Source organism: Scardinius erythrophthalmus (assembly GCF_964197995.2).
Source record: "Scardinius erythrophthalmus genome assembly, chromosome: 1".
Lineage (NCBI taxonomy): Eukaryota > Metazoa > Chordata > Actinopteri > Cypriniformes > Leuciscidae > Scardinius > Scardinius erythrophthalmus.
In genome coordinates, this window is record NC_138221.1 from 68,687,043 (window position 1) to 68,703,093 (window position 16,051).

At 41.9% G+C, this 16,051-nt stretch overlaps 1 protein-coding gene across 4 annotated transcripts in view; it reads left to right on the top strand.

Annotated features, from left to right (window-relative positions):
- LOC308688082 (protein NLRC3-like) overlaps positions 1–16,051 on the top strand; it is a 79,570-nt gene that overhangs the window by 60,429 nt on the left and 3,090 nt on the right. For 2 of the 4 annotated variants that reach the window (XM_081360946.1, XM_081360948.1), the window contains one exon: positions 11,866–12,039. The exons of the other annotated variants lie outside the window; for them this stretch is intronic. In XM_081360946.1, the coding sequence (XP_081217072.1) occupies positions 11,866–12,039 (174 nt within the window). The remainder of the gene's footprint in view (positions 1–11,865; positions 12,040–16,051) is intronic. 4 annotated transcript variants of the gene reach the window in all.

Here is a 16,051-nt window from a genome sequence, read left to right on the forward strand (position 1 = left end):
AAGCATGAGGGAGCAACCGACAATTCCTGTAAATCCCCTATTCTCTTAAGAGAATAAATAGCGAGGAGAAAAAGAGCTTTCAGTGTCAGAAATTTGACCGGTACATCCTCTATAGGCTCGAAAGGGGCCAGGGAAAGGCCTTGGAGAGCAACAGCCAAATCCCAAGTGGGCACCCTGGAACGAGCTGCAGGCCTCAGCCTCAAAGTGCCACGAAGGAAACGAGATACCAAACGGTCCTTCCCCACAGACATTCCACCCAAAGGAATGTGGTAAGCACCTATGGCCGCCACATAAACCTTTAAGGTGGACGGGGTTAGACCTGCAGTGGAACGCTCCTGCAGGAACTCCAGCACTGTACCAACTGGGCAGTTAACTGGGTCCAACCAACGGTCACTACACCAGGAAGTGAAAACTCTCCACTTCAGGGCATAAAGTTTCCTCGTGGAGGGAGCTCTGGAATGTAGAATGGTCTCTACAACCTCAGTTGAGAGACCTGACTCTATGAGCTGGGCCCCCTCAGAGGCCAAGCCCACAGCTTCCACAGTTCTGGTCGGGGTGAAATATCGAGCCCTCCGCTTGGGACAGAAGGTCCCTCCTGACGGGTAGCTCCAGGGGAGGCCCGTCGAGGAGAGACACGAGATCGGGGAACCATACTCTGCCCGGCCAGCGCGGGGCTACAAGAAGTAGGTGAATCCGGTCCCTGCGAACTCTCTCCAGAACTCCCGGGAGCAGAGCGATTGGGGGAAAAGCATATAGACGCAGCCTCGACCACGTCTGTACCATAGCATCCAGTCCCAGAGGAGCTGGATGCGTGAGGGAGAACCAAAGTGGACAGTGAGACGTCTCTCGAGACGCAAACAGATCCACTTGTGCTCGGCCAAACACCCTCCATATCTGCTCCACCACCTCGGGGTGGAGCCTCCATTCCCCTGGCCTCAGCCTCTGTCTCGACAGAATGTCTGCTCCTAAATTCTGGTCCCCAGGGATGTAAGCTGCTCTGAGCGACAACAGCTTGTCTTGGGACCACAAGAGGATATGGCGTGCCAGCTTTCATAATGGGCGTGAGCGCAAACCCCCTTGATGATTTATGTAGGCGACTACCGATGTGTTGTCTGTGTGAACTAAAACATGGTGTCCCCTGAGATCTGTGAGAAAATGCTTGAGAGCTAGAAATACAGCCAACATCTCCAGGCGGTTGATGTGCCATGATAGATGATGGTCTCTCCACAGACCCTAAGTTGAAGGACCCTGTAGGATCGCTCCCCAACCCGTGAGGGAAGCATCCGTCGTTAGCATCTTGCGACGACAAGGAGCTCCCAGCACGGGACCTTGGGACAGGAACCAAGGTTTCTTCCACATAACCAGGGCACATAAGCAGCGCCGCGTGACCCTGATTTTGTGAAATGGGTTGCTCCTCGGGCAAAACCCCTTGGTCCTGAGCCACCACTGCAGGGGCCTCATGTGCAGTAGTCCAAAAGGCATCACGTTGGAAGCTGCTGCCATAAGGCCCAACAGTCTCTGAAACTGTTTGACAGTGAGTGACTGGCCTAGCTTTATACTCTGCTGCAAGGATGGACTCTATGCATGGCGGAGACAGGCGCGCCTGCATCGACACTGAATCCCAAACTACACCCAGAAAAGTGGTCCTCTGAAGTGGAGTGAGGACTTGGCGTTTAGCTGTAACTCCAACTCTTTCATGTGTGCGAGAACGACATCTCAATGCCGAACTGCCAACTGATGCGACTGAGCTAAAATCAACCAATCGTCGATGTAGTTCATGATGCGAATACCCTGAAGGCGCAGGAGTGCCAGAGCTGCATCCACGCATTTGGTGAAAGTGCGGGGTGATAAAGCTAGGCCGAATGGAAGAACTCGATATTGGTAAGCTTTGCCCCCGAAAGCAAACCTCAGGAACTTCCTGTGATACGGACGGATGGAAACATGGAAATACGCGTCCTTGAGATCTATCGTGACAAACCAGTCCTCGGACCTGATCTGTGGCACGATCTGTCTCAATGTTAACATCATGAACTTCATAACTGACTCGTTTAGAACTCGAAGATCCAGAATGGGACGCAATCCGCCGTCCTTTTTTGGAACTATGAGGTACCGACTGTAAAACCCTGCTTCCCTGTTGGAGGGAGGTACATATTCTATGGCCCCTTTCTCTAACAGAGTGTTCACTTCTTGTTCCATAACCAGAACCTGCTCGGGGGCCACCACTGTGGATAGGACCCCCATTAACCGGGGTGGGCGTGACCCGAATTGTATTTGATACCCTTTTTCTACGGTCTGCAGGACCCAACGAGAAACATTTGGCAGTAGCTTCCATGCTGTCAAAGATCATACTAGAGGTACCAGCCTCTCGAGACTGGCTTCTGGATTTTGTTGTTGTTGAGTAGTCAGTCCATCGCCCTGTAACGGAGGACCGGCAGGGAACGACTGAACGGACTGCTCTAAATCCCTCCTCAGAGGGGGCGGGCATCCCGAGGCCACTACTTCTCCGGGTGGTCCTTGAGATATGTGCTCTCCGGAGACCGCTGCGCCCTGAAACACCAGAGGTGGCAGGGTTGGCAGAACGGTCCCCTGAGGGCACCGAAGAGAGAGACGGGCACCGTAAAAAGAGGTGCTAACTGCTCTACTTTCTGGGGGGACTACCCTCATTGGCCTGAACCCTCGGGTGTCAGGACCTTTTTGCACCAGCCTTCTTGGCGATAATAACGGTCCGCAGATCCGTTTTACCCCTCGAAGGCTAGTGTTGCGAGCGCCCTCCGTGTCCCTGAGATCTCTGAGGGGAAGCATGGGAGGCAACGCTCTGCTTTTGAGTGGCACGATATGAAGAGCTACTTTTAGATATTTGAGGCTGCTCACGCCCAGCAGCCTGCTGATGAGAACGGTGGGGGAGGAGTTTCTGTAAAGCAGCTGCCTGCTTTGATGCCTCTTGAAATTTCTCAACCGCAGTATTAACTGCACCGCCGAAGAGACCAGACGTAGAAAGAGGCGAATCCCTCAGAAAATTTTTCTCCTTTTCTTTAATATTGCTGAGGTTGAGCTACAGATGCCTTTCAGTCGCCACCAGGGCTGCCATAGACCTGCCGATTGATTTTGCCTTCTCGTTGGTGGCTCTGAGAGACAAATCTGTGGCTCGCCGAGGTTCACATACCACCTCAGGACCAATACCCCCATCATCAGAGCCCTGCATAGATGAAGTTGACAACTCGCGATCTTTGCAGTAGTGAACGCGCCAGAGAGAAAGGCGCATTTCATACAGATTACACAAGCAGCAGTCTGTTTTCTTTCATTTTGAATTGTTCTGTTTAAAATAAGACATTTCAAGCTTTCTATATACGTCTCAGGTCTGTCAGGCAAGTAGGCTACCTTATCACTGAGTTTCGGTTCCTTTATGAGACAATCTCCAGGTTCACGCGCCAGCGCCTCCGTGTCATGATTATCTATTGTCTGCTTTATTTATTTATTTATTTATTTATTTATTTATTTATTTATTTATTGTCTGCTATCTTATTTATTAAATCCAGGCAATTGGTTGATGAAACATTGATTAAAATTAAGATACAATTAATACAAAACGAAATAAATGTTAAAGAAAGGCTTTGTGCTTTCTGTTTGAGGTCTCAGTGAAAGTTTTAAAGCAGTCTTTAGTGCCGCTTTCAGAGCGCTCACGTCCGTAACATTGTTTTTTCCTCATAAATGCGAACATGAAAAATAAAATAAAATGAATATGTTATGTTCTGTTCTGTGGAGAGCCAAGCCTTCTTGATCTGGTGGGTAGTATTACTTTTGGTTTGCGCAGTGTAATTCACAGAATTACAAAAAAATATTTTGTCACCTAAAAGTTAAAGATTTTTTGTGTCACGTCCACGGCATATGTAGCCTATTTCCCTCATATTAAATATAAAACGCATGTATAGACTTATATTTTTCTAATGTCTGGACTCCTTTATTGACCCCCTGGGGTCGGCGGTATCGCCAGCGATACCAGCTCGCTTTTTTTATCAGTGTAAAAGAGACTCATAAATACTCTGTTGACTTTGATTTTCCATAGGAGTTTCATACATCAATCGATCCTGTTAAGTGTGTATTTTTGTGTATACTCACAATGGCCCTCATTTATCAAAAGTGCGTACACCAAATTTCCAGCGTACACCTGGCGTACACCCAAAACCACGGTGACTTTGAGATTTATCAATATGGACGTTGGCGTACGGCACGCTCAAATCCTACGCCAGCTCGGGAGGTGGTGTACGCACGTTTTGAGAGTGGGAATGCGCAGAAAAACAATTCCTAACACCACAAAACGCACTGACAAACTAAAAGATATAATATATTATGACCCACTATAAAAAACAACAACAACATAGTAATTATAAACTTCAGTGTTTATTTCTGTGCAACATGGACTTCAATGTTTAATTTGTGTGAATTTGCCAAAGCATTTCAATTGTAGGCATATTCCTTAAGTTGCGAGCCTGTGCGCTTTACCTGACGTTTCAAGCCTTGTTTATACTTTCGCCTGGCTCCGCAGCGCGAGTCTCCGCAGACTGCGCGCGCACCTCCCCAAACGGACGAGGCGTTTATACTCGACGCGCTCGCCGTTGTATTCTTTGAAACGGTGGTTAGGCCAGGGTTAGGCCCGGCAGGTGTGCACGGACTGGGTTTAGTAATGAAAGGCTTTCAATGACCAAAAAAATAATTCAGACTGACAAAATAATAAAAATGCCATTCTTCTTATTTTAAATAATAATAATAATACAAATAATAATAATAATAATGAAATTCTTCTTCTAAATAACAATAAGCGTCATTAATAATAAAAATCTAGAAATCAATTTTGTTTCTTTCCACTTCCCTGGTTTCGCTTTCTCTTTCTCAAAGAAGTTTCTCTTCTTTGCCGTCTTCCGTGTGTCCATGGCGTAAAATGAGGGCGTGGGGGGAGCGGAGACTTGAATATATAGGGGCGTGTTATTCTAATGACGATCGATTTCAGCCGCGGCATTTATCAAGGGCAGGTATTGCGTACACCAGAATTTCAAAGGTACGCACAGCTTCATAAATCAGGCGATGAGAAGAGTGTAAGCATAATCTTACGCCAATATATACGCCCATTTCTACGCAAGATTGATAAATGAGGGCCAATAAAAACAAAGTGTTGTGCTTTTTGCCAAATAAAGAAAAATAAACACGAAGCAAGTTCTGCTTTCTCTCTGTCAGTTAAGTCCATTCTGAAACGCGTCCGAAAATGAACCATAACTCGGCGAATACCCAGTCAAACAGTCACACAGGCACACAGGCATGAAGCTTGAATTCTCTTCTTTAAAATGAAGTATTTTTTATAAAAAAACAAATATTCTCAGTTATGCAATCTGTATGAAAAGAGAGAGATGTCAGTCGTTCTCATCTCAGCTCATTATTTTTACCCCACCCATGGAGAGCGCACGCTATTCAAACACAAATGACTGAGGCAATCCACGCAAACCTGTGAACGCCCCCATATCAGCTCGAGAAAACACATCAAGCTTATTCAGATCATTGTACTTGTTTACACCGTTTCTGTGTGTGAATGAATGAACAGCAGAGATGCACGCTGTTTACCACAACTCGCAAAAAAAAAAAAAAAAACGGTTTAAATTTGAATTGCGTTTCTGTGTGTGAATGAATGTTTCACTTTTAGCAAACTGTATTGCTATACTGAGTAAAAATCGACTGAAATATGTTGAAATAAAATGTATTTGTATAAGCAACGTATTAAACTGCAAATTAACATTTATAGTTCTTATAATAAAAATGAAAGACCTATGTTACAGACATATGAAAGATAACAATTCGTTGATTAGTTTTGGATAGATTATACATTTTTACTGTAAAATATCTGCCACCTCAAATAAGCTTTTGTTTGCCAATTTTTGCTCATATGTTAAATATAGTATGTTTTGTCAAAAATAAAGTAATCAAATAATATGTTATAGGCTAGTGTTTATTTAAGTAATGAATCCTTAACTTTGAAATATGTATGATAAAATGTATACTTTAGTTTTTACAAAGAAAGATTACACTTGAATTGTTGTTGTAATTGTAACATTTTTAATAAAAAATAAATAAATTACAAGGTAGATGTAAATATTTAAAAGGTAAATATAAGCCTTTTCTTTAAATAATTTTTAATGTGTTTTATTAGTGACAAATTTGGGGAGAGGATACATATTCCAAAACTGAAAATACAGTATGAGAATTAACTGCACAATTACTAGACATGTTTTCCTTGGATATTATAGGACATTTTGCAAGCACGATTTGTGAAGAAAAAAAAAATTGAGATTCTTCCAACTGTTGCTCTTGCATTCTTTCTTGTGGCTCAGTGACACACCTGAATGAATGGCTCATTAAGTATGCGGGCCCCATTGTCTCCTCAGGTGCGAACCACTAAATATGCATGATGGTGTTGGATCGTTGACGCCCACTCGCATATTGCCTTTACAAACAGAAAGTGCTTTGCAAAATTTAAATCAATGTATTGTGTTATGTGAATGATTAGGCAGGATGATTTTCACATCATTTTGAAGAAAAAACATCCATTAGTCAAAAGTCTTATTGACACATATTTAGTATGTGTTTTGTGGCCTTATTTCAGAAACTTTAGTTTTTAGTTTTTTCAATAACCATGCATAAACATTATTCTCTCAAAAATGCAAACATGTACATTCATGTTGCTCACATATTATGGTAGCCATGTTTGTGCTAAATAGAGTATAATTACACCTTTGCCATTAATATGTATATAAGCAACTGAAAAAAGCACAAATGTCAGGGCATGTCAGGGACCCCAAAAACACCTTAGACCCCAGAGGGTTAAAGGAGTATGGATATATTAACAGTTTCAATATATTGGTATTAAATGCATTTTCTGAGAATTTATATTTCAAGTTTTTACTGCAAATGTTACGTCCATAACGCTGGAATTGACATCACTTGATTACACATTGTATTACCTTGTTATGATATAGTGACCCATACAATGTGCCAAACATATTTTCCTTACCTTGTCATTCAAGGCCAGGGCACTTTTTGTACAACCAACGTTGTGCTGAACTGCTGCAGTGGCGGCCAGCAGCTTGTGAGTTTTTTTTTTTTTTTTTTTAAGGCAGTAGAAGGTTCTGGAACTTTTGTGCGCTTCCACATCCCGCGGAAACTACGGATCTCCCAGGAACATTCATTATATATTACAGCGTACATTTATCCGTGTCAGAGTTCTGAGTAGTAGCCTACCTAGATGCGCATGGCATGCGTGAGCGGTGCGCGATCATGATCGACTTACAACGAGATTAAGCAGCTGAACAAGAATACGGCCGTGTTCCGATTGTTCTCATCTCAGCTCCGCCGAGACAAAATAGGCATGACATTTCAAAAATCTTTCATTTATTGTCAGAAATGTGTTTTCAAAAGCATCACTTTCATAAAATTTTGTGTGACATAATTTCCAGTAGGCAGCTGACAGCAAACAGGCACATCAGGACACAAACGAGCAGGCTTATGTGCCGGAGCTGAGCCCCGGAGAGCCCCGGCCCAATTTTACCACTGCTCCCCACAATATCTAGCTTGTCCAATGTACGTTTTTCTTTAAAACATAAACCTCTTTCACAGCACCACTCAGCTCTTCTGACAATGATCATTCATTCCGCTTCAGGGTCTCCTCTCTGCACTAACGTCTGCACACTCCCACGCGAACATTGCCGGTTATGATAACGTTGTTTTGTCAAAGACCACATCCAGATCGAATTCAGAACAATGATAAAAACACAGATAGAGTAGATCGAGTCCTTCAACACCCCTAATGCTTGTACGGGCCTATAGCTCATCATGAATCGACATTTAATTCAGTAACATTAGGCAGTTTTGATTTATATGCTGTTTAATGTTGGTGATCGCGTTATTTCACATATGCATATGATTTCATATGAGATCCCTTGTTTCTGAATCGTCTTTGTGTTTTGTTCAGGAGATTCAGAACTGTTTCAGAAGATGTGTAATGGTGTGGAAAGAGTTAATAATGAAAGTCATAATGTAATCACCTTGGTGTTCTTCTAATGCAGTATGTCCTTCTTTTTTTTCGGACCACAGAAGGAGACTTAAAATAAAATATCATGCTCACGCTCATCCACATAATGGGAGTGAATAGTGACCAGAATCAAGCTTAAAAAAAGATCCAAAAGTATCACAGAAAGGTCCCATGTGACGTGTCTTATATTCCCAAGTGTTCTAGGGGTATATGATACTGTTTGATGAAAAACAAATCGAAATTTAATTTGTTACTTAATGAAAACCCTGAAATTGGCTTTTGGTATTTTGTGCAGACTGTGCATTCATGAGACACGATTAGCATCGCAGTTCACTCCGCCTTATCCAGAAGTTGGATGTGCGCTTGGTTTCATAGTGTCTCGCTCCGTCAGAGCCAGTCGTCAACGGCCGGTAACTCAGAGGGTTCCCCTGACCACTGAAATAAAAGGTGTTGAAATCCCAGGACACACTGGAAAGGAGTAATGCCAGTGGAGGGTTTCTGAAGGGAATTTGAGCATATTCTTCCCAGGGTAAGAAGCGGCTCTAGTCCGACTAATTCTGCTGACACTATATTCTATGAAACCTTGTGAGTTCTTGTTTTAGGCATTCGGTATGGCTGTTCGATTGTGGGTGATATCCTGATGTGAGGTTTATATTTACATTGGCGAAAGAAGGTTTTCCAGACCTGAGATATGAACTTGAAACCCCTGATCTGAGACAATATCTTCAGTTAGTCGATAATAGCGAAACACGTAGTGGAAGTGATATTCTGCTGTTTCGAAAGCGGTCGGGAGCTTTGGTTACAGAGATCATCAGTTCAGGTGCAGAGATGCACAGGTGCAGAGATGCACGGATGCAGATATGATCAGTTCAGGTGCAGAGATGCACAGATACTGAGATGATCAGTTCAGGTGCAGAGATGCACAGATACACGGATGGTCAGTTCAGGTGCAGAGATGCACAGATACAGAGATCACCAGTTCAGGTGCAGAGATATACAGATACAGAGATCACAGTTCAGGTGTAGAGATGCACAGATACAGAGATGATCAGTTCAGGTGCAGAGATGCACAGATACAGAGATGATCAGTTCAGGTGCAGAGATGCACAGATACAGAGACCATCAGTTCAGATACAGATATGCACAGATACAGAGATCATCAGTTCAGGTGCAGATATGCACAGATACAGAGATCACCAGTTCAGGTGCAGAGATGCACAGATACATAGATCGCCAGTTCAGGTGCAGAGATATACAGATACAGAGATCACCAGTTCAGGTGTAGAGATGCACAGATACAGAGATCACCAGTTCAGGTGCAGAGATGCACAGATACAGAGATGATCAGTTCAGGTGCAGAGATGAACAGATACAGAGATCACCAGTTCAGGTGTAGAGATTCACAGAAACAGAGGTCATCAGTTCAGGTGCAGAGATGCACAGATACAGAGATGATTAATGATTAAGATTTCTGTGCCACCCCAGACTGGTTGCTTGCCCTTGCCCACCCCTGTGAAAAAATCCTGGCTCGGCCACTGCAGAGTCACGCCACACACAAGTAGGGTTGCAAAGGGGCGGAAAATTTCCGGTAAATTTCCGGAAAGTTTCTGGTAAATTTCCATGGGAAGTTAAGCTGGGGAATTTTGGAAATATTCATTACCGCGGCAACCGCTTGCGGTAACCACTCTGAAAGTAACTGTACACATAAGAGACGGATAGATACATTATTTAAGGTTATTCCTATTCGTTAGAATATTGATATATGAACTTGTCAAGTAAGCCCCGTTGCGAGCATGTCTAAACTTTCAGTGTGCTGCACTGCTCTAGTTGACTTCTGCGCCTTCCCCCCCCCCGAAAATATCACGTTAATTTTGAAAACGTAATTCCTTTTGTGGATCCTCTTAGTTTTTCTTCATGTTTCTTTGACAAATATCAGTGTCTCAGTCTCACACACGCTGCACGCGAGTTAACCACGCCTACTTATTTACATGTCGCGGTATACACGGAATAAAAAAATCTGTTACGGTTGACATTTTCTTCCGCGGTAACGATATTATACCGTCATACCGCCCAGCCCTAATTATGTGGTAAATAAAAGTTATGCTAGCTTATTTAGCATCTAACTTATCAGCTTGCTATCTACTAGATGAATACATTTGTATGTGATATTTGCAATTTAAACATTTAATAAATATATTTCCCCATAATATCATCAAAACTTACTTCACTCTGTTTAGTCTACAGGCTCAAATGTGTGCCTTCAATAGTCTTGTGCTTGGGGCTTCTGTACATGTGATGGAGGCATGCACAGTGCCAGTAGGGGGTGTGGTCTCAATAGCCATGCAGTAAGCAGTGTGCTATGTGCATGTGATTGAGGAATGGCACGGATATTCAAGTGTATTTGAATGGCATCTGTTTGTTTTAGTCAAGATTATGCTAAAATATACTTTCCTCAACTATATTTAAGTTCCCTATGAAGAGCCGACCCTAAACTTTGAAAATTCCCAGTTTATTCCCGTTTATTCCCATAAATTCCTGTTAATTCCCTTAAATTCCCATTACTTCCCATGGAAAGTTTCCATCTTTGAAAATTCCCATAATTTTGCAACCCTACACACAAGTCAGACTAATTAATTAATTTATTTATTTTTAAACATAGCTTCCAAATTCTTACTGTTTAACCCTTGTATGGTGTTCGGGTCTGTTGGACCCGTTTAAATTTTTTATCAAAAGAAAAATGATACAATTAATTAGTTTTTCAAACTGAGAGTCATTGGCCTTGGCTCATTTTCTGTGAGGAATATATATCAGAACACATTTTCAATGAAAACACACTGTACACCCCCCCTACACATTTATATTACACACAGGATGTTCGGGTCCACTGGACCCGGGGCTAATAAAAGTGTGGAAATTGTAGGTCCTGTGTACCTTTACTCTGTCCTCCTCCTGTCAGGGCCTGCTGTTAGTCTGTGTATGTTCTTGTATATGGTTTATGAGGACACAAATGTGTATAATAACATGGGTATTACAACGTAAACATGGTTTATGACGACATCTGTGTCCTCATACTAAAACATACTAAATGGTGTTTTTTGAAATTCAAAAAATGCCAAAAGTTTTCTGTGATTGGTAGGTTTAGGGGTAGGGTTAGTGTAGGGGGACAGATTATACATTTTGTACATTAGAAACACCATTATGCCTATGGAGAGTGACCGTACACCACAAATCCAAGTGAGTGTGTGTGTGTGTGTGTGCATGTGTATGTGTGTGTGTGTGTGTTGTGGGTGTGTGTATGTGTGTGCTTGAGTGTGTGTGTACGTGCGTGTGAGAGAGAGATTGTGTGAAAGAGTGCAAGAGTGAGTTTTGTGCTTCTACTCCTGCCATTCCCACACGAGGTTGCAATTCTTAAATGTGATCTAACAAAGGTAAAGAGAAAATATTAACCATATATGCTGTTTATATTGCTTGTAATTGGGATGAAGTAAACATCAGTTGAGTATTTTAACATAACATTTTTGATTGTGTTGAATTAAAAACCCAGAAATGCAGCGGGTCCACCAGACCCATGAACACTGGCTGAGTAACAGAAATATGAACACCACACAAGGGTTAATAATGTGACCATTGTAATAACGGTCAATTTTGAAATTGGGTAATCTCAACATCACTAATTGTAATCAATCAGAGGTCCTTGTAAAGATAATTGATGGTTTGAAGAGCCGTGTTGTTTATTGTTGTGTATATTCTCTAAAAATGAAGCACACTGACATGAACACTTACTGTTGTTGTAGATTATCTCAGTGTTTGGTGACAGAAGAAGGTTGTGCTGCTCTGGCTTCAGCTCTGAGTTCAAACCCTTCACACCTGAGAGAGCTGGATCTGAGCTACAATCACCCAGGAGAATCAGGACTGAAGCTGCTCTCTGATGCAATGAAGCACCCAGACTGCACACTGGACAAACTCAAGTAAGTGGATCAGTATGAATCATCCTGGCTGGTGTGTATGTGAGAGAGACTGAGAGTTTTTAATAGTTTTTGAACACTGAAGGGGTCCCAGTGTGTTAAAAAGTGACACCAAGCAGTCCTGACAAAGCATCCAGATAAGTTGTTAGTGAGAATGTGTTGAGAAAATAATGTATAGACTCTGATACTATAGAAGCTGTAGAAACCTCACAAAGACGTAGAACTGGAACTTCCTCCTTCATTTCCCAACATACTCTTTAAGAGACCCCCATCTTACACCGATCACCCAAACAGATAACCTTCTCGAACATGTCTGTGAACCCATTTATGACACGGTGCATGTGTGAGAGAGGTTGTTTTATATATATATATATATATATATATATATATATATATATATATATATGTATGTATGTTTAAAACTTTATTTCACCATCAATTTACAAATAAATAAAATACAAAAACTAAATCCCCCATAAAAGTACAGAGAAAATGTTGAAACAGCATTGCGTTTCAAAAGATGTCATATTGTTCATTTCTATAATGTTAAAGATCAACAACAATCCTAGACATAAACGCATGAACAGCCACAATTGTTGTTTTGGAAAGCAATTTTCAGACTTTTCTTCTTTTTTTTCACCCATCCAAGCATTTGCCTTCAAACAGTATCACTTATCACATTTATTAAAAACTGTGACAAAGCATTTTTAATAATGTATAACCAATCACACACATTTCTGTTGAGTTTGAGTGTGATGGCCAATCAGTGGCGTTCAGATTAGTCATCGCTGAACTGAAGTGCACGTTTTCTCTGGCTGAATTCTGACTGAAACTCAAGAATTATCCCATCATAAACAACAAAGTGTCAGGGTTCTGTCACTTCTGTCTAGTTCAATTATTGGTTTTGTGACAGAGCTCTGACACTCTCAGAGTCTTGAGCACGCTCGTAACCGTGCACTATGGCAAGCCAAAGTATTCATAAACGCCTGGTCAGGCGTCTGATTGCACACTGACACGTCAAAAGCGTGCGTTTCGACAGCCAAACGCACGATTTTCCATAAAAGCATGCGTTCTTAACGTGCACTTTGTGGTCACGGATCAAAAAAAAAATCAAAAAATCAAAAAATTAGTTTTTTTTTTACCTAAATGATAGCTATTGAATTATAATAACTCACCAATTATAATCCTCTCCTCTGTCAAATTTTCAAAAACGTGCATTTTCGGTGACCCCAAAGCGCTCGTCGAGAACGTGCATTTTAAATGGCAGATCACACGTCCTGACGTGCATCAGGGTCGAAACGCACGCTTTTGACGTGTCAGTGTGCAATCAGACGCCTGACCAGGCGTTTATGAATACTTTGGCTTGCCATAGATATATGCGCCTGTCACTCGACCAGTCACGGATATATGCACCTTCCTCGGGACCTGTCATGGATATATGCACCTGCCACGGGACCTTACATAATATATAAGGTGTTTTTTAAACAAAATGCAGCGCGGATCCCCTGTAGCCAGCGGGAGCCAAAACGGTACGCACAATAGGTAAATTTTCAACCAATATTCAACATTAACTAAATGCTTTTCACCTGCCTAACAGCTACTACCAGGCACTCCGACTGATGCATATGATCAAATAGACTGTTACGACCTCTCATAAAAATTAACAGCTCTAAGAGAAGAGATCTAGCCTACGTAACATAAACAAGAACGAGTAAATGGCGAAATCACTCAAATCTATTTATTCACTTACTCACAACAGACGTCACAGACCTTTCTTTTCTTTCTCCCAACTCTGCTTCTCCTCGTTCGACTTGCTGTATGTTTACATTCGCGAGGCCATCAACATGGTCGCCACGCCAAGTAATGACGTCACAACGCCCAAGCCCTATTCAGAAAAATTAAATCATATTTTGGGAGAGAACTCTAGCTCAATCACAACAGCAGCAATATATGTAACAGCCTGCCACAAACTACGAGAGTCAGCCAGTGGACAAAACTAGAGTCAGAATCATTCTCATTCTTATCTTGTCTGAATGTTGGTACAAATGTACAAAGGTGTTTTTTTTTTTCTTGATTATATAAATGTATTCATGCATTTGTTTACTGATTGATTTATTGAATTTATTGATTATTTGTGTATGTAATGTCCATTTATGTAATGGCCAATGCTTTGGCAATACTGTGCAAGTCATGCCAATAAAGCTCAATTGAATTGAATTGAATTGAATTGAATTGAATTGAATTGAATTGAATTGAATTGAGAGAGAGAGAGACAGAGACAGAGAGAGTGAGTGAGGGAGTGTGTGTGTGCATGTGAGTGTGTGTGTGTGTGTGTGTGTGTGTGTGTGTGTGTGTGTGTGTGTGTGTGTGTGTGTGTCATGCCAATAAAGCTCATTTGAATTGAATTGAATTGAATTGAATTTAGACAGAGAGACAGAGAGAGTGAGTGAGGGAGTGTGTGTAAGACAGACAGAGAGTGAGAGAGAGTGTGTGTGTGAGTGTGTTTGTATGTGTGTGTATGAGAGAGAGACAGAGAGAATGAGTGAGGGAGTGTGTGTGTGTGTGGGTAATGGTGGACGCCGGCAAACACTAAAAACATCTCACCCGTTGTAACTGCCGCCGAAAACACAGAAAAAGATGTTTAATGCGCAGCTAAGATTAGGCCATGTGCATAAGTTGTGTGTAAGAGGCCTGCAGACCTGTGGACTACATTTCTAGTATGAAAGCTACCACCTGCATACTTGATCCCATGCCTGGTGGCCTGTTTAAATCTTGCTTTGGTCCTTTATGTCCCTCAGTTCTTGCTATAATAAATGACTCTTTGTCAATTGGGGAGGTGCCAGCAGCACTTAAAACTGCTGCGGTTACTCCTGTTTTAAAAAAGCACAATTCTGATGTGAGAAATCTGTCAAATCATGCTCTATTACTCAATCGCCTCGAACATGTATTTGGCTTGTCAGAGACTGTTCTTGACTGGTTCAAGTCCTATTTCACTGACCGCAGTCAATTTGTTTTTATGGGTGGTTATAGGTCCAAAGTTGGTCCTGTTCATACGGGTGTTCCACAAGGGTCAGTCTTGGGTCCTATACTTTTTAGTATGTACATCTATCCACTTGGTCAATTACTACAATCTCTCAACCTTAACTATCACCTTTATGCTGATGATACACAGATTGAACGTTGGGCATCTTTCTAACTGTATTGCTGAGATAAAGATTTGGATGTCCAATAATTTTCTGTCACTAAACGGCTCAAAAACAGAAGTTATGCTCCTTGGATCTCCACATCAACTGCGAAAGGTTGGGTCTCCTACTCTGTCTGTTGATGGCGTTGCACTGGAGTTTAAGACCAAATTAAAAAATCTGGGTGTCATATTTGACGCCACACTGTCATTTGAGCCTTTTGTCCAGAATACAGTTAAGACATCATTTTATCACCTCAGAAATATAGCCAGGCTACGTACTATGTTGTCCTTTTCGGTAGCTGAGAAGTTGATAAACTATTTTGTCTTTTCGCGCATTGACTACTGCAATGGTCTTCTAGCTGGGGTATCTAAATCATCATTGGATAAATTGCAATATCTTCAAAATTCAGCTGCTAGAGTACTTTCTGGGGTCAGGGCCAGGGACCATATAACCCCGGTCTTGGAGTCCCTGCACTGGCTACCTGTTAGGTACCGTATTGATTTTAAAATCCTAATGCTGGCCTATAAATCTCTGCACAATCTGGCACCTCAGTATTTGACTGACTTATTAATCCCCTACACACCACGTCGCAATCTGCGCTCCTCTCAGAGTGGTCTTTTGGTTGTTCCGAAGACACGGCTTCATACGTGGGGTGACCGAGCATTTTCTGTCTATGCTCCTAAGCTCTGGAATTCTCTTCCGGCCGACATCAGGGAAGCAAGTACATTAGTGACTTTTAAATCTCTTCTTAAAACATTTTATTTTAGGATTGCTTTTACATGAACTTGATTTTATGTGTTTATTTGTTTTTTTTATTTCCATTGTGTTTA